The 18,930-nt window shown below is 42.4% G+C and overlaps 1 protein-coding gene across 1 annotated transcript; it reads right to left on the bottom strand.

The window, feature by feature from the left end:
• Positions 1-638: 638 nt before the first annotated feature.
• On the bottom strand, positions 639-16,994 carry LOC117440532 (adhesion G protein-coupled receptor G3-like). Its single transcript, XM_034076775.2, has 13 exons — positions 16,087-16,994; positions 15,184-15,306; positions 12,513-12,564; positions 12,268-12,352; positions 11,598-11,726; positions 10,734-10,895; positions 10,596-10,650; positions 10,429-10,520; positions 9,891-10,012; positions 7,219-7,499; positions 6,321-6,423; positions 5,886-6,199; positions 639-5,806 (listed from the first exon to the last, which is right to left on the bottom strand). Exons 1-13 carry the CDS (start codon positions 16,196-16,198, stop codon positions 5,691-5,693), a joined length of 1,746 nt encoding a protein of 581 aa, XP_033932666.1. The 5' UTR covers positions 16,199-16,994; the 3' UTR covers positions 639-5,690.
• Between the last annotated feature and the right edge of the window lie 1,936 nt (positions 16,995-18,930).

The raw sequence follows: 18,930 nt of genomic DNA, 5'->3' as shown, positions 1-18,930 counted from the left end.
AAGCCACTTATAATTATTACCAATCCCACTCTGGTTGTGTTGCTTCCCTTTGGTTCCCCTAGCCCAGTAGGGAACGTAATGAATTAAGATTAGTTTGAAAATGTTTCTAACTTTAATTGATTGAATTTATTTGAAAAGTGGGCATACATGAATTCGGTGATATATGTACATATATATTTAATCAGTACAATATATGACGAGCACAAGTTTAATTTGTGGGCCATATTTCATTATAATTATTACTTTTCCTGAGGGCCGATTAAAAATGGCCCGGGGGCCGCATTTGGCCCCCGGACCGTAGTTTGGACACCCCTGTTCTAGATGCTGTATCATAAGTGAAGTAGTGTTTTACACTTTTTATTGACGTTTTATGGAGCAAATTAAAAATAAAGAATGTAAATGCATAACACTCTACGCCACCAACAATGACACGTTATGATGAAGAATGCCTTATTATATGCATAATTAGATGCATTAGATGTGTAGAAGTGGCCGCAGAATAATTATATTAATTTAACAGTTTGGTTTAAACCGCTAAGTCCGACAACGCCACCCTGGGAATTTCACCCAGGGAAATGTGACAAGTTTTAAGTCACTAGGACACACAGGTTCGGTTACTCATAGAACAAGAGACGTGGTTCAATTATCAAAAATAGAACAGTTTATTTATACAATAGTAAAAATATACAATTTATAAAAACCGTCACACAGGGCTATATCCAAAAGGAGAGAACGAACAAGGGGGGGCTGAGGCTTACCAGTGGGGGAGAGGGTCAACGAATGAGTAGAGGGATCCCACAAAAACAAACTTAAGTCACCCCGGTCACACGTGTTCCACACTCACACAATCACACGGAGAAAAGATCCAAAAACTCGGGGGAAGCACAGCACACGGAAAGGGGGAAGCCACCACCTCGGACACCAATACCACCACCTTCAGCTCTCAGTAACTAAAACAAGAAAACAAGGGAAAACAGGAATAAGTGGGGGACAAAAACACAGAATGACTCAAAATGAAATAAACCAAAATTAGCCGCAGCCATACGGGCAATCCTGCGGCATAAACAAAACTATGCAAAAATAGCAAAGAAAGAAAACCTAAACCAAAATCATATAAACAAACAATGAATTGAGCAAAGATATATCGAAACTAATTAAGTATAAAAGAAAACAAAGAAAAATAGGAATAAACAAAAATAAACTATTAATGAAAAGGAACAAAAGTAAACAAAATAACTAACAGAATAACTAAACAGAAGGAGTTAGCCCAGCAGTCCAGTCACTAGAATCCCACTAAGGGCAGCGGACCTATAGTGCAGAGTAGGCCACGCTAAACCGGCCCAAACACAGTAGCCAAAAGCAAACAATCTAAGTAGTGTCCAGTAGCACAGGATCAGTAGGGCAGGTGATGATACTGCCGTAGGCAATGCCAAACCGGACCAGACACGATAGCCAGACGCAGACAATCTAATAGCACTTAGCAGCACACAGGATCAGCAGTACGGGTGATGACCCTAAAAGTGACGTCACCCCATTCAAAGTGAATGGGGAAGCGTCAACGCACGCCGCTGTGTGGAGGGGCCGTTAGCTTGGCCCGATCAGGCAGAGAGGAGAGAGTTTCATGCTCTCTATGTTACAGCTACTTGACGGGCATCGCCAGGAAGACCCTCCACTACGCCGGTGGCGGAAGCAAAACCCGGCAAAAACGGAAGTGGGTAGGTCTGGGCACCAGCAAACAAGAGGCCGCCAGCTAGAAGCCTCTGCCCCTTTATAGGGTGCCCCCTGGCGGTGATAGGCTAAAAATAATATGCCTTACAACACTATTTACTGCTCATCCTGCTACAGATGCATCAATATGTAATTAGCTGTACATAACAATGAGAACTTATGATATTGCATGAAATATTAAAGCATCCTATGAGTCTTTAATAGATAAGATTAAGATGGACTTTTATTAATCCCTCATGGGGAAATTGTTTCTCTGCATTTGACCCATCCTGTGTTAGGAGCAGTGTGCTGCCATTTTGAACGGCACCCGGGGAGCAGTGTGGGGAACGGTGCCTTGCTCAGGGACACCTCGGTAGCACTTGGTCTTGCCGGGACTTGAACTGGTGACCTTCCAGCTGCCAAGCCAAGTCCCTATCGACTTTGCCACCACCGCCCCGTTGATTGTTGACGTGCGTATAGGTGAGTGAAGGTAGTCATGATGTATTATAACTAAGCCCAATCAGTCAACATTTAGGCAAATGAAGCCACTGACGGCACTTTTTCTTCTTCTGCTTTGGATTTACTGGCAGGCCGCAAACAACTTCACGGCGCATACTGCCACCCGAAGTCCCCGGAGTTGGGGACTGGCTTCAGTAGAAGCTGCTGGGTTCTCATTAAAGGGAAATGGAAACACTTTTCAAACTGCTTTCCATGCGACAATATTCCCATAAGGAAATGTATTTATCTAGTCTATTTCCAATGTAAACGATCGAGATACGCACATTTATTTTTTGAAATACGCGCCTAATGACCTTGGGCGCTTCCATCGATCGGGGACTTTCCCAGTGACGTCACTGTGTGGGTACGGCTCCCTGGGCCTAAGCTCAACACAGCTGCAAACAACATGGCGTGCAATGCACCAGTGGTTTCCAACAAAAGAAAACGGTCATCGTCAGGAGTTTATTGTATTGCCCCAGGCTGCACAAATGGTTTTTATACAAAGAAGGAAGAAGTACATTTCCATAGGCTGCCACTAAAGAGAAGCTGCTCAAAGCATGGGTTATTTCCATGAAACGGTCCGATCCGCCGCTGAATCAGTACGAACGTGTGTGCAGCGAACACAAAATGAGGTTTGATGAGTCTGGATGCCTGGTTCAATACAAAACATCGGATTTGAAGCCAGGATCTGTTCCCACAATATTCGATTTCTCATCGTATGCAGTCGGGAACACCGACCGTCCCAGCACGTCGGCCGCGCAAGACAATGACACCAGTGTCAACAAACGTGAAGTTCGAGCCACCAAACGAGTTGCTTCAGCTGCCGAGAGAGAGGTAAATATTTCAGCACTACCAGATTACTAGCTCACACATGTATTTACTGACACAGTGTGACCTTATTAATTTATGTATATATATATATATATTATGTAATAATGTACTGGAACTGGTGGTATCCCACTCGGCGAGTTCAGAACCGTCGGTACTTTCGGCGGATTCCGGATCGTAGCCTATGCCACTCTAGTATTAGACCGAATCGGTTCATAAGCATAGGCCATGAGATGCCTGGTAACTGTAGATGCTTCCACATCAATGTCATCTCCCGACGAATAGTCAAATTCATCGTTCAAAACGTCGATCTCATTGCAAAATTCCTCCATCGCTGCCATATCTGCCACGTTGTGTTGACTTCCGGTATGGATACCCGGAGCGAGGACCCACACAGTGACGTCACCATTTGGGTCTCCCCTAATGGCAGCGGCCTGGTTCCGGAATTCCCCACGCGGCCGGCGGATAATTAATTTTCTTTTGTCGAGTAATATCATATACAATAAATATTACGATCAATATCCATTGTAAAATGAATAAACTACCGGAATATTACAGCTGTAATGGTGTTTCCTTTCCCCTTTAACTCATTTTAGTTCCGGCTCTTTTTGGTGTGAACGCGACATTTCGGAACTATATCTGAACTTAAGTGGGAAAAGTACTGCGGTGTGAATGCGCCATTGTGCCTGACTCTTGATAAAATCTATCAGAAAGCCTTATTTGTCTTTAGAGTCAACAGGTTTAATGCAGTTAATAAATTTGAATTCACTCTAAAATATAATGCAATATAGACTTGCTCTTTATAGAAAGTGCTACAAGTTATTTACAAGTGTGTTTGTTTTTATGTTACTTTTTCGATGGTATCTTTGATATGGAATATTTTTGTTTTCATTTAGGGTTTTAGTTTATGGGTTTGTATTTCCTATGTAACAACCACTGTTGTTTCCATGTTTTATAGACCTTGGATAGCCATCAGATGGCGCTAATCTGTAACTGTAACATCCACATTTTTTTGTTTTTAGTGCATTTGTAGGTGTTCCTGCAAGAGCTGTCTGAGGTATTTTGTATCCTGTTTGAAAAAAAAAACCTTTTTAAAGCTCGCAAACATCTCCAGGTCAATCAGTATATTTTTCAGCCCTGAGGTTAAGCTGCCCTGAATTGCAAAGCCACATTAACAGAGCAGAAATCTCATCACATGACTGAACAAAAATACAAAAGCAAACAACCTGAAAAACACTGACATTTCACAAAACAAAGAACACAATGATTTTACACAAAACAAATGAACCTATAGGCAAGACCTGTACACACACAGGAGGAAACACACATTTAAACCTGCAAACATGGAGTGTTAGGGACGGGTCAGGGGGGCGCTAAGCTAATGACTGTTATGGCCTTTGACATCTGTTTTGCAGATTCAAATGAAACCTACAACAGCTTGGGTGAACTTTGAACCATTGACCAATAGCAATGCTAACCTTACAAGAAACAGAGAGCCACAGAGTCAAAATGGAGCTTATAACAGTGCAATATCTACCTTTATTTAACTGCTCTCTGGCCGGCAAACTTATATAACTGTGTCTTTTAAATCAACTTTAACAAGCAGAATTCCCTATGCAATAACTGAATAAACTAATATTTCCAAAAATAAGCAAATATGACTTAAAAGAAAATGAGAAGAAACATCTATCCACAGAAAACGCGTTGTCTTATAATGCCTAGGCACTTGCAAGTTGTCTTCCTGAATATGACATGCTCACTTTTGCATTTAAGACAATAAGAGTATTTTTTATTCAGCAGTGATATAATTACAATGAGTTATTATTCATTATGCATATTTCTCAATGCAATCTTAATCTGATTTATTTGCACGACTGATAAGATATTGTCAGTTATCTTTTAACTGCATATGTATAGAGAGTTATAACACCCTAGGCAAAAATACATTTTCAAATCAAATTTCAAACAGAAGACAATAAATTACAACAGCAAAAATAAATAAAAATCAAACACAGGGAAATGTCAGGAGTCGTGCTCCGCTCTGTCTAGAAGGCCAGAGAGAAGAAGTGAGTCTTAAGTGTCGATTTAAAAACCCAAGGTTCATGACAGAGGGGAGGATGTTTTTATTGAGGGAGCCCAGAATTTCAACCGGGGAGGCTGGAGGTTGGGGTCCAAAACATTGTGTTTTGTGAGAATTGAACCGAGGAGCAGTAGAAAAAGGATGGGGCCCAGAATCGAGCCTTGGGGAACCCCACAGGTAAGAGGGGCTTTGGCAGAGGAGAAGGCACCTAGCTGCACTGAGAAGCTACGGTCTGTCAGGTAGGACCAGAACCATGCAAGGGCAGAGCCTGTGATGCCTGCGGACTGTTCAAGCCGTGACAACAGGATGCTATGGTCCACAGTGTCGAAATCAGCTGTCAGGTCTAACAGCACCAGCACAGCTGGGCTACCTGAGTCGGCGGCAAGGAGTAGATCATTAAAAACTCTTAAAAGGGCTGTGTCAGTGCTGTGCATGGGTTTGAAGCCAGACTGAAACTTTTCATGAATGCCATGCGTGGTTAAGAAAGACTGCAGCTGGGCATAGACTACTCGCTCCAGGACTTTAGATAAAAAAGGTAGCTGGGAGATGGGCCAGAAGATGAACAGAGCTGTACATATCAGTTATTGAAACTGGTAGTCAACACTTTCTGAGAGGAAGGGTCTCTGCATGAGGAGTTATCATCAGTTTGAGGCTTGCAGGTCAAAGCTAAGGACCACAGGAACATAAACAAACCTGAGAAGGAGAAAGAAAAGGCTTAATATACTGTTAAAAGCACAATGGATACTTTATATGAAGATCTGCAAATACTGACCCTGCAAGGAGTTTAGTATGGTGAACAGGTAGATCCCAGAGAGGGAGATGTAGGTGGTCCCAGCTAACCCCCAGGGTAAGCCCAGCACACAGCTGAGGCCCATCACCGTGGCACAGTCCTTCCATAACCTAATCCCTTTCTCTCTGTGCATCTTCTTCCAGCCACTGCTGCCTCCGCCCGCCCTCAGCCTCCACAGCTTAAACACCACCAACCCCAGCATGCAGAAATTACACAGTATAACCAGGCAAGGGAAGGCCATGGTAGTGACGTAGCTGACTAAAGGCATCTGTGGGAACTGGCTGCTCATCCAGCATCTGCAAGTTAATACAAAAAGAAAATCAATTATTTCCAAATAACGTGTTGAGAATAAAAACGTGTTGCTTCCAACCTCCCGCGTTGTTAAATATTTAATATCACAACATCTTGGTTTCTTACATCTGTGATGTTGTATTGGGGTTGGTGGCATCAATTATTTTCAAAGTGTATTTGCCGTAAACACCTGAAATCCCACAAACCCCTGCAATCAGTGTAGGAATACCTGCATAAAGACACAACAAATACAGAAGTTACTTCAACAAACCCTGACAACAGCACACATGCAGAAGAACAGAACACACCTCTTTTTTTGATTCATGTTCATGAGATTTTTGTCCGTCAAAATACAAAAGAATATGTATAAAGAATTCACATGTTATTAATAAGGAATTGTTGCATTTTCCAGCTTGGAAAAGGGCCTGGGTTATGGATCTAAGATGTGAGTTCTTGAGAAGAGCTCAGTCTATCTCCAACAATGTCTCACTGAATCTATCTCAGTTGAAAACATGCAGTCTCATGAACTGCCAATAGGTGGTGGTGGATTGGGCAGAAATGCTCATCGAAAAAGAGGTTCATGTTTTGGAAATGTTATACTGTTGAAAGGTTTTGGAAAGAGGTTCTCCAGAGAATTTGCCTTACACTGTACTCTATAAGAGGGGTTTTAGCAAGATTGTGTAATGAATAACATCATAAGCCGAGATATTTAGCTGTTGCCAAACATTGATTTGAAGATATACCAGGTAGACAGAAATATGACTATACACTATACAGTATAATGCTAGTATTTACAGATCATGAGCTGTTTACAGAGAGTATTTTGATTTAGCAGTTTTTTTGTACTTATTCACTTCAGTATTGTTCCCTGGACCGTATATTTGCTGCCCTCTGGCTTTGTAGTACCAAATGGAACAATAGAAAAACTGGTGTTCCCCTTAGTCCCTTACACTCAAACAATTGAACATACGGTTTCAGCCTTAATACCAAATTCAACTTTCAGACGACAGAAACACAGACTCACCCCATCCAACCAGGCTGAGCTTCAGCAGGTATCTCCTGACGTAGATGTTGAAGACGCGGACCAAGAGGAGATAGAGGTGGAATCCTTCCAGAGCCATCCAGCAAACAGTGGCCAGCAGCGACCAGTGTAAGAAGAGACCCAGACCCCCGCACACCCAGCCCTCCTCACCCTCCTTCAGCTGCCACACCCAGAAGCTGCCCAGCAGGAAGCTGAGGTGGAGGCAGAGCAGTGCTACTGAGAGTTGCAAATGCACACCGATAGCCTTCTCAGGACGCTGTCGTCTGAAAGAAAACAGTATTCAGTTTGTTACAATAATTTTTATACTGCCTATTTAGCAGATACAGTACCATGTTTTCAGCTATTTCTGGAGTATGTCTGCTATCGGCCAGATGATGCTAAGCCTAGGGTTAAGGGACAATGTCTTCTTGGATCAAAGGTATGCCAGCTGGTATCCAGGCCAAGACTTCCTCTTTTAAGTGCTTAGTTCATTATTTCTTGTCCGATTAGCAACTCCAGATGCAAGAATGGAGTTCAGAGGAGATCTCTGCGACCCCACTGTTTAACAAGCAGTCGATATCCAAGCTAATTTGAACAGAAAGCTCAATTGTCTTGTATTAAAGCCCAATGACTCTGAGATTTCCTTTTTCATTGTACGTGATTGGTGAATAATACTCAGACTTCAAATGGAAACAAGATGGCTCCAATACAATAAACTTGTCCCGGGTTAGGGGTATACTCAAGACAAACTAGTTCCATTTATAAATGCACACACCTTCCCAGAGGCGCGGGAAGGTATTTTGAGTGGGGGTGCTGAGGTGCTGGACTCCAGTGAACACTATTACGGGCACGATTGAGCACGCACAAAAGCACTTCCCACACGCAAACACACAGTATCTCTCTCTCTCTCTCTCTCTCTCTCTCTCTCTCTCTCTCTCTCACTCTCTCTCACTCTCTCTCACTCTCTCTCACTCTCTCTCACTCTCTCTCACTCTCTCTCTCTCTCTCTCACTCTCTCTCACTCTCTCTCACCTCTCTCTCTCTCTCTCTCTCTCTCTCTCTCTCTCTCAATGCGCTATTTCCACACACACACACACACACACACACACACACACACACACACACACACACACACACACACACACACACACACACACACACACACAACACACACACACCACACACACACACACACACACACACACACACACACACACACACACACACACACACACACACACACACACACACACACACACACACACACACACACACACACACACCACACACAGACAAAGGTAGGGGGTTTCAAATGCTGTTCACCCATACCACAAGCAAAGTAAATCCCTAGTTATGGGCCCACATTGAACAGATAGCCTACTGCTGTTGTTTTTTATTTAAAGGTCACCTATCATGTTATTTTTAGGCAATAGCATAGGTACTTCTACCTTGACTTAAGTACACCATCTGAGTACTTCTTCCACCTCTGAAACTTGCAGAGCACTTCTAACCTATAACATATAAAACATTTGTACTTCTACAAACCTCATTCTGTTTAAAAAAATAAACAGTTTCCTAACAGGAACTTTGATAAACCACAGAGATTATTTAACCCACTCACAGCAAATTTCTGCAGCCAATAACACCCATCTGTACCGCGAGAGGAACACACTGCCTCACCAAAAGTCTCAGTTGTTTATCTGGCAGCCCTCGACTTTTACATTCATCCTCGCTGTGTCACAGTATGGACTTCAGTGACTGAAAGGCTACTGTTTCCTACTTGACTCCAACACTGGCTCTAACGGAGCGTCCACACTACAGCTTCAAAAAAAGCTCGGAGCTGGGCGTGTCTGGAGCTTGGGGATTTTATTCGAGCAACGCGACCAACAACCAATCACATGAATCTCCCGCCCCCGACATACAAAGCAAAATCCCCCGGGGATTTTATGCGAGCAATATATATATAAACTCCCCAAACAGGCGAAAACCTACCAGTTTCCCCCACTGTCTCTGCCACCTCCCTCCATGGCTGGTTCCTCCGGTTTGTATCCCGGTAGGTGAAGAGGGTCTGGTCATACAAAACCGGGTGATTGCTACGGCGATAGTTAGTTTCTCCTCCATATTTTTTTGAAATAAAGAAATGAACGGCGGGATATCTCTCCCAGCTTAGACGCGGTTTGATTGGCTAGGGCTTGAGCTGTCAGATTTTCAGAAACGGGATTTGATTGGCTGGCGCTGGCTACTCCGGAGACGGACCGCTCTGCTACCCACAATTCAGTTCGGCGAAAAGCGAGGCAACGTGACGTCACCCCATTCAAAGTGAATGGGCAGACGCGTTGGAAACCGTTTTTGAAGCTGTCGAAGCTGTAGTGTGGACGGCCCGTAGCTCTCTGTATCTCTGCAAAATTCAAACCATTTGTTGAATTTATAACTTATGATCACATCCACTTTGCACACCCTACTTATGTCTCCATTGTTTGCATGCACATGTTTAAAGGTCATACTTTCTATTTTATTGTATCTGTATTAATGAATTACATTTAGCATCTCTGGTAAAGTGTGTATTATTACGAGAGTATTGCTTTAGTTGACAGAAAGTATAAGTGTCATGTTTTACTTTCTTTTATTATACTATAACCTACAGAAAAGTGATGTAAATGATCAAAATAACTCACTGTAGACATATATAGATGATCAGGCTGATGATGGTGAAGAAGATGGAGAGTGCTGAACCAATGTAGGTGATGTAGCTCAGGATCACAGCACTGCGTTTAGACTGTACTGATAGTGCTGGGTTCTGGAACAAAGACATGATTGTATTTTAAGTTCAGGAGTCGCATGGAAGCTTCTTGAGTAAATACTGTATATTGTAAACATATGAAATATTAAGATTAAGTTCTCGCAGAAACACTACCAATGAGGCCCATGTCTTTAACACATTATATACAAGCATTTGCAATCATCGACATAGTATTGTAGTAATACATCATACATTATAATGTAATATAATGCATTATAATCACATGCAATATTGAGCATAATCATATTGGAAATGATAGGTATGTTAATAATGCATTGCAGACACAGGCTTGCATGTCAATGAAAGACCAGGCGTTATGAATGTGTCATTATTGCTACCAAGCACTTATTATTATGAGTGCTAATGCACAACGGTAAGCATTTGGCTGCCGTAAAATAACATTTATATTTTACCACAAGCACAGCAAAGAAGCTCAGGTGGTTGCAGCTACAAATATACTCCGATCCAGTTTCGCTGGTTTCACATCCGTCTGTGCTCCAAACACCTAAAAACACACATATAGTTTAGATTTTTTTAATTTAAGTTCAAATAAGAATTTAGGCTGGCATTAGTTGCCTACCTGTTCCATCGTTAAAGTGTGACTCCTGCCAAAACACACAGGTCCCATTTTCTACCTGAAACATATAGACATTCAAAATAAGAGCAAAGCAGATTGGAGTCAAACTGTAATGCTTTCACAGCTGGTTGTGTTGTGTACCTGTCTGTTGTGTCTGAAGGTTAATCTGACGGGTTGTGGGAGGTTTCGGACAGACTGGTTCCCCGCCCTCACTGCCAGGACTAACCCCCCTAGAACTTGTTTGATGATAGGCTTCTCTAGTATGACCCGCCGTCTCCCCATGCCTATCCTCCGGGGGCTCAGCTGCAGAGACAGAGCGAGGGTTAGGTATTCATATCAACATTAGCTACAGTATCAACCTTTTCCTCCATTTCCATAGTACACAATGGCTGTTTGTGCATGTACAACGTTCACTGGAATCAATGCACATTGGGATGAGGGGAAAGTGCTACTTTGTATAATACACACATATGTACACAGTGATAACATGTAACAAAGTACATTTACTTAAATGTTGTTCTAAAGTAATATTTTCAGGTACTTCACTTAAGTATTTATATAAAATACAAGTCTATCTTACTACATTTTGGAGACAGATACTGTATTTTTAGTGCAATAAATAATTTTTAAATTGTTTTCATAAAAAAAACACATGATATGCTTAAATGATAAAATGCAATACTGTACTAATAATACTATTGTTAAAACATTACAATAAATAATAATACTGTTGTTTGATACTGTGAGAGGGAGCCATTATGTGTAATGACTACTTTTACTTTCAGTAAATTAAGCTAATATTATGTGTGTACATCAACATTTTCAATTAAAAACGTTTACCACATGTAATGTAACGGTACTATAATTTGTATTAGGATCTTAGTACCACTACTGGATGTCAACAGCTTTAAGTACAAGTTGCTATATACAAATATATAAAGGTTTACCTCCTAATCCATTCACCTGACCAGTCTCTCCTGAAAGGAGCCTTCAGAAGATACTGACCTTAAATAAAGTGCTGTTGATCACCGTGGCGACCAGCAGGACCTCCTTCTGAGACGCATCTCCGCTGATCCTCTGCAGACAGGTGGAGGGGATGTGAACCGTGTGCAGCGGAGTGGGACTCTCCTCTGCCTAAAAACATAAAACATTTATCAGTAAATACATTGCATTATAAAGTATACATATGATGTATACTTTACAGAACACACAAGATGTTGAAGGCAAGACTCACACTAGAGTTATTTTACAGTGTTGATCAGTACTTTAAAGGAGTCTTATGCTTAGTTTCAGGTTCATATTTGTATGTTGTGCCTTCCGTGACATGTTTACATGCTTTAATGTTCCAAAAGGTCTTTACAATTCAATCGAAAGTTGTTTATTATACATTATGACTCATTTTGTCTTTCACATCTGAAGATTCCTCCTTATTTCTGTGGAGTTGGATAATGCCTCATTTGCATATTTAAAATAACAAAACACACTTCAGAGAAAGGAAAACCCACATGGCATAGTAGGGCCCCTTTAACTGAAGATTACGATGTGAATGCTTCTTGGTGATTGATGACGCAACACGCTATTTTGCTTTTGTTTGGCTAATGTAAGTGCATTTCCTTTAAACTCGCGATTGTCTGACGAGAGCTGGGAGCCAGTTGTACAAACAATACGAGCTCACCTCTTGAGACGAGTTCACCATCAGATGAATGAAGTTCAGGGAACGGCCCTTTACACTGCAGCTTGTAATTTCGGACTCAAAACACCTGAAAACACACATTTCACAAACAGTTACATCAACTAGAAGTATGCATTTCCTGTGAACCTACAACATAATGAAGTCGTCTTTTGACATGACTTACAGTCATTTAAAATACATTTTTCAAAAAGAAAGAGGAGAATATATGAGTTTGTATTTTGTGTTACCTGGTCCAGACCTCCTTGCTGAGACACCTACCCAGGACATGACTACAGTCTCCTGTTAGAATGACAGAGAGACGTGAAAGAGTCAGACACTATATGTATACAGCATGACTGACTTGAATAAGATAAAACAGTTAGACTTGGTATCCCTCACATGTCTATTGCATTATAAACATATTGAGTTGCTTATAGCACTTTATAATTATATTACGTTAGTGTCTTTATTAAACATGGACCCTGCATAAAATACATTAACCTCAAAATAAATGACGATTTATTCCAGATGTAGCTTCTATCTTATTTCTACCACAGTCCCTAAGCAGATACACACATAACAATCAACTACAAACATGACTTTGTATCCATCAAAAATAAAAATGATAAAACGGATCAAAGAATACTTCAACGTTTAATACCAGCACATTTATCACTACCATAACATTATATTTAATCTTAACTACAAACTCAAATTACAGTCAGTTCATGTTGACAAGACTGCAGCAACAATGCCTCTCTGATTCACAATGCTTCATATCAACAGTCATCATAACACATTATGTTTTATCATGACGTATAAGGTCAAGTATCCTTGTACTTCATCATTTCTGGTCACTCATGGACATTTCAGATTTTTTATTTTAATATTTAACCAGGGGTCGATGTATAATATCTGCTAGGAACGTTCTTTAATGAAACAACTGGATCCCAACCGGGGGGTCTCGAGGCGTTCTTCATGTTAAGGGGTGTGAAACAACTTTTTAAATACAGTTGGCATAACCTGGCACCTCAGGTTTTTATTCAAAGTGTGAAGAAATGAAATAGTTTAAGATAAGATCATTTAATTTAAAAGGACAATGTCTTTTTTCATATCTGGCATGATAAGGCGAATGAAGACGTGAACACGAGTTAAAACGGCCTCACACTGCATTAGAGAAATGTGCAGATAAAACAAACAAAGAGTAAGCAGACCAATGGCCAAGGGTAAGGGAGAACACACAACTGAATTGTCAAAATAAGTATTTCTTAAGTGTATTATTGCTAAAAAAAAAGAGGAAAAATAGATAATACAGGTAACTGTTTCAAAATGTGCTAAAACCCATTTCTGTTGCAATGGTCACAGGAAATTCATAAGAATATTTACTCTAACTTACTGCAGTTATTTGTTCACTATTTGGGGTAATTGTTCAGTTGATCAGTATTTATACAACTATAATGTTATGGATTATAATATTAGTGCTTTTAAATGAGATACACAGATAAACTCTGTGGTTGAGTCCAGTTTGTATCACCTGAGGCTCCTGTCCAAAATTAAACCGGTTTGATCCTTTTTAGACTTTGAGCGTGTAATCCGTGCCTTTGTTTCTACACGTCTAGATTATTGGATGAACTTTAGGCCGGCCTAAACCAGACCTCGCTGGCACACAGCAGCTGGTACAAAACGCTGTGGCTCGGCTGCTTACAGGAACACGCAAGCATGACCACATCACACCAGTTCTGGCTTCCCTCCACTGGCTTCCTGTCCATTGTAGGGTTAATTTTAAGATTGTATTGTTTGTTTTTAAATCTCTTAATGGGCTCAGAACATCTCCGACCTCCTACATGTGTACCCCCCCCAAGGGCTTTGAGGTCGGCTGATCAGCTGCGGCTGGTAGTCCCTAAAACAAAGAAAAAGACCAGGGGAGACCGAGCCTTCTCAGCGGTAGCCCCCAGGCTCTGGAACGACCTGCCCCCCCATGTCAAAGTGTTGCCCACTCTTTTCCCTCTCTTTCGAGTCAGTCTGAGCTATGCTCTACCTATGTTATGCTTTTATTGTCTGTCCATAGCCTTTATGTTCCTTTTATCTATTCTTGTAATATTATATTTTTGTTATAGTATTATGTTCGTTGTGAAGCACTTTGGCAAACCCTCTGTTTTTAAAATGTGCGATAGAAATAAAGTGGATCGGATTAAGAAACAGCCACACAATATGTCATGAGTCAGGCGTCATCAGTTAACTGGAAACATGATGGGAACCGTGTGTGATTATAACGCATTATGAAAACATTACAATCTGTGACAACAATGGGAGTTATGAAACATTAGGACCCATGCGTGTCAGTGAGTGAGACATTTGAATAATCTTGTTATGATCCTTATAAGTCATTATAAAATGCTTTGATAGGTGTTGTGATTATTGTAAAATAAGCAGTTAAGGTACAAGAAAACATAACCCTCCAGTGAGGTATGCAGTTATAAAATACTGGAAATCTTATGGCAGAATTACTTTACAAAGTTTATGAAAGTCTCAAAATGTATTAATTACAAATAAATTAAGAATCCTTTTTTAAATATTTTTTTTTACAAAGTCATGTATAGGGGTTATAATAATAATAATAATAATAATAATAATAACAATAATAATATTAATAACAATAATAAAGTACCAGTTATTTTAGACATAGCTGTCTTAAAAATGGTAACATGACGTGGATTCTGCTCAGCACTTCCTCAGGGAAACTCTGGCTTTCGTTGTTGCATGTGTGGTGGTTGGGTCAGAGTCTCTATCACCAGGAAGCAGATGACTCACTGTCTCTGTTTTGATACTTGTTGAGTTTACACGAGCTTAAATCGAACATTGAAATGGTCCTTGTCTTGTATGCACACAAACATAAAAATAAACTTGTGAAAAACTCACCCCCAGCTTGGATGGAAGGAAACCACACCAGTGTGAGGAGGCACAGTGGGATCCTCATGGTGTCTCTGTTCCTCTCACTCACGCTGAAGTGACTGTTCCCTGTCCAGCAGCACTGAGGTGTACCTGATGACGAGCAGCTAGTTTCACATCTACATTTATCACATGATGGCAGACCATAGGATGACAGCACATGTGCAGAAGAAGTTATTCATATCTAACCTCTTATAAAGGTTATTCACTGGAAATCATACATATTTTATGCTGGTGATGAGGTGAGATGCCTCATTGTTGTTTAATTGAATTATCAGAGAAAGATCACAACAATGTGTTGAAACAAATAAAGAATATCAATATCCTGTTGATTAAATCTCAATCTCCAATATAAGAACCATTTTGAAAAGAGGAAGCTTCTATAACAGTTACACATTTCCTGTGGAAGAGAAACCAGACTGCCAACAGACACTATTTCACAAAGTTAGGAGCACACACAAAGTTCACTCTTGGAATATTTTTTATTTGTTAGTTTGATTTAATCAAACACACATTCACAATATTCTAGGAAACAGCGTTACTTCAATCTTACTAAAGCTTGAAAAAAAAGAATTTCTTAGCCCAACATGTCGAGAGAGGGTGACATGCAGGAGTTTCTGTTATATTTCACACAGGCTCCGCCCTCTACTGGACTCTATGGGTACTACTCTCTATCATGCTGTGCATGCTTTCACCTACTGAGTTTACGTAAACGTAGCCGGCCAATCGGGGCGAGCCTACCTGAATGCGCGCACAGGCCCACAGTATATAAAGGCGGCTACACCCCCCGCCGCCCACTATCCTTTTTCTCTTCAGACGAGCTGACAACCGAAGAGTTAAACGAACGAAGATTAGAAGGAAAAATGGACTCACCATTACTGGAAGCTCGGCCATGCACCTGCCCTGGTTTGATCGCGGGCACCGGTCTCCACCACCTCTGCTTAGAGTGTTTGGGGGACCAGGATATGGCCGAGGCGGTTGCCATTCACGTCGCCATTCCGTTGTCGGGCACGTCTGGGTCCGGTCCATGGAGGTCCACCGCCCTAGGTGATGACCATGGCGGCGGAGCCCAGCTGCTCCCAGCGGGCAGCAGGCGACTGCAAATAAACACGGGTGTGTTGGGCATCTCGCTCATTGCTGGAGATGCCCCCACCTCACCAGATCAGAGCGATTATTTGTAGCTTGATCGTGGCCGCCGCCGTTGTCTGCCGTGTGATATCCCGGTGAGGGATCACGCCGCATGGCACTTTCCAAAAGGACCGTGTTGTTGATCTCCCGGGCCAGGAGCCTCCGTGTTTACGGAAGGGCTCTTTGGATCGATCTCATTGGTTACGTGGGTGAAGAGTAGTCCAGCGTGGCTGCTTCTTGCTCATCCCCAGAGGAAATAACACTGTCCCACACTCCCCGCCCCCTCTGTAAACTCCAGTATAGGAGCCAGCAGGTGGGCGCGTGCACGTGAGTGGAATAAACCGAAGTGCTGTCAAAACACTGTGCGGGTTCAAGAGAGAGTGATGTGTGTGTGAGAAACGCATTCAGTGAAAACGATTGCATGTATCCAAGAGTAAGAGCAGGGGCGGTTCTAGGGGGGGGCAGTGCCCCCCTAACACTGATCTCTGACCCCCCTGTGGCCCCCCTAAAAATGAAAAGTGAAAAAAATATGATTTATTACACGATTTATTGAATGACCGAATAGGCGGAACTAACGTTATTCGTCATTCTAGTCAGACCCATTAGAGCGGTGCACTCAGGACCCATTAGAGCGGTGCACTCACTTTCACTGTATGGCTGAAGCACAGGAAAAACAAACACTTTTCATCTCGGATCATCAGAGGCTGTTGCATCCAAGAAAGACGTTTTGAGAGACTACCACGATAATTGAAGGTGATTTAAACTATATCCGTGTAATTGTAGATGTAAAGTAGAGATGTAACTGTTCATTGCCTTTATTTTTATATAAATATGATATGGTGTTAGTGCAAAAATTGCACTATAACTTAAGCTGAAGCTAACAGTAATAACTATAAGATATATCTGAAATAAATAAGTGTACTGAAACAAATACCAATAACTGTATTGCATTGTTTTCTTATACGCAATTACTTCATACTGTCTAGTTCTCTTTTTCGTCCTGCATTTATTGTGCCCCCCTCAGAAAATAACTGGCCCCCCAGTGCCCCCCCCCCCTGTCAAATTGGTCTAGAACCGCCACTGAGTAAGAGTCATCTCTCTCCACATTTCCACTTTTCACCATAATGTCCGTTTCAAAGCTACGGCATTAGGACAGAGCCGCGGCCCCACGGGAGCGTGCCGTGGTGCGTTCAAGGACCTCAGTAGAAAATCGGCCCTTTTCTGTGACAGCCCCCATGCCAAAACTCCCTTCTTATGGAAAGTTTTGGCAGCGGAGTAGGCCACCAGAGAAAACTACAGCTTCTTAGCTTTGGCTCCACAATTGCTGGCATGTCCCCTGAATACAGTTTTGTGGGGAATGGAAGCCCCACAAAAGCTGTGTACTGACAGAGTAGAGGGGCAGGACACTGAGACTGGGTTACTCGCTCAAGCTTTGCAGCGTCCCTCCTCCATTCAGGGTCAATAGAGAGTCACATCTATCATCCTGGGAGGCGTGTGTGTGTGTGTGTGTGTGTGTGTGTGTGTGTGTGTGTGTGTGTGTGTGTGTGTGGTGTGTGTGTGTGTGTGTGTGTGGTGTGTGTGTGTGTGTGTGTGTGAAAAATGCATTTAGTAAAGACTATGGCATTTATCCCAGAGTAAGTGTCATCTTTCTCCACAATTCCACATTTCCCATAATGTCTCGTTGAGATCGGCAAGGCCGTTTTCATACGATGTTAATTGGACACCCATTATGAGGCGCGGCCCCCGTGAGAGTGGCCGCGGTGCGTTCACGGACCTCCGCAGAAGAACAGTGGGGTTACGTAGTTAGTGTAACTCTAGGTCTAGAGTGATACGTGTGTATAAATGCATTCAGTAAAACAAGTGCATTTATCCCAAGAGTAAGAGTGATCTCTCCCCCACATTCCACATTCCCCATAATGTCCGTTTCAAAGAGACGGGAATCTAAATTGCTCCTCCTCTGCCCAGTGCGTGCGCTATCATGTTATGTAGCGCACGGCTGCCATTAGACGCATGAACAGCTGTTTGTTGCTTTGGGGATGGTGTGGTAGAAAAGCTCTCTCCAAGAGCGCCTAACAGGATGGCTATGCGGGTGCATTACACATGCCTATGGACGGGCGGGGAGAGCCCTCCCCACTGGGGTCCGTGCGCATTCTACACGGGCTGTGTCAAACAGCCTTATTCAGCAGCGTGAGTGTAGAAGATATATGCACGTCGGCGTCTTGGTCTACGCCAGGCTCCTTCATAAAATGTTATCTCCTGGACATGTCTGGCTCCTTCTCGTCGTCTGTGCTTGCCGAGGCAACGCATGACTGGTGAGAGGGGGGGGGCTGTGGGTCAGCAGGTGTCTGACCCCCCCTGGACATAAAGCACTTGTGTTTTCCCATGCTCCTGAGGGACTCGGTACATGGTGCGCAATCAGCCCCATACAGGGCTGGAGGCAGGCTGGGAGAGCCTTCCTCACTATTGTCCATGCCCACTCTACACGGAGCGTGTGTGAGTGTGGGGGACGTGGTGCACTTATGTTTTCCCATGTTCCTGAGGGACCTGGGGAACATGGTGCGCGGTAGGCTCCAGACGGAGTCTCCGCAC

The sequence above is a fragment of the Pseudochaenichthys georgianus genome, chromosome 3 (genome assembly GCF_902827115.2).
Source record: "Pseudochaenichthys georgianus chromosome 3, fPseGeo1.2, whole genome shotgun sequence".
Classification (NCBI taxonomy): domain Eukaryota; kingdom Metazoa; phylum Chordata; class Actinopteri; order Perciformes; family Channichthyidae; genus Pseudochaenichthys; species Pseudochaenichthys georgianus.
Note: the sequence above shows the minus strand (reverse complement) of the source record. Positions and strands in the feature narration are given on the sequence as shown.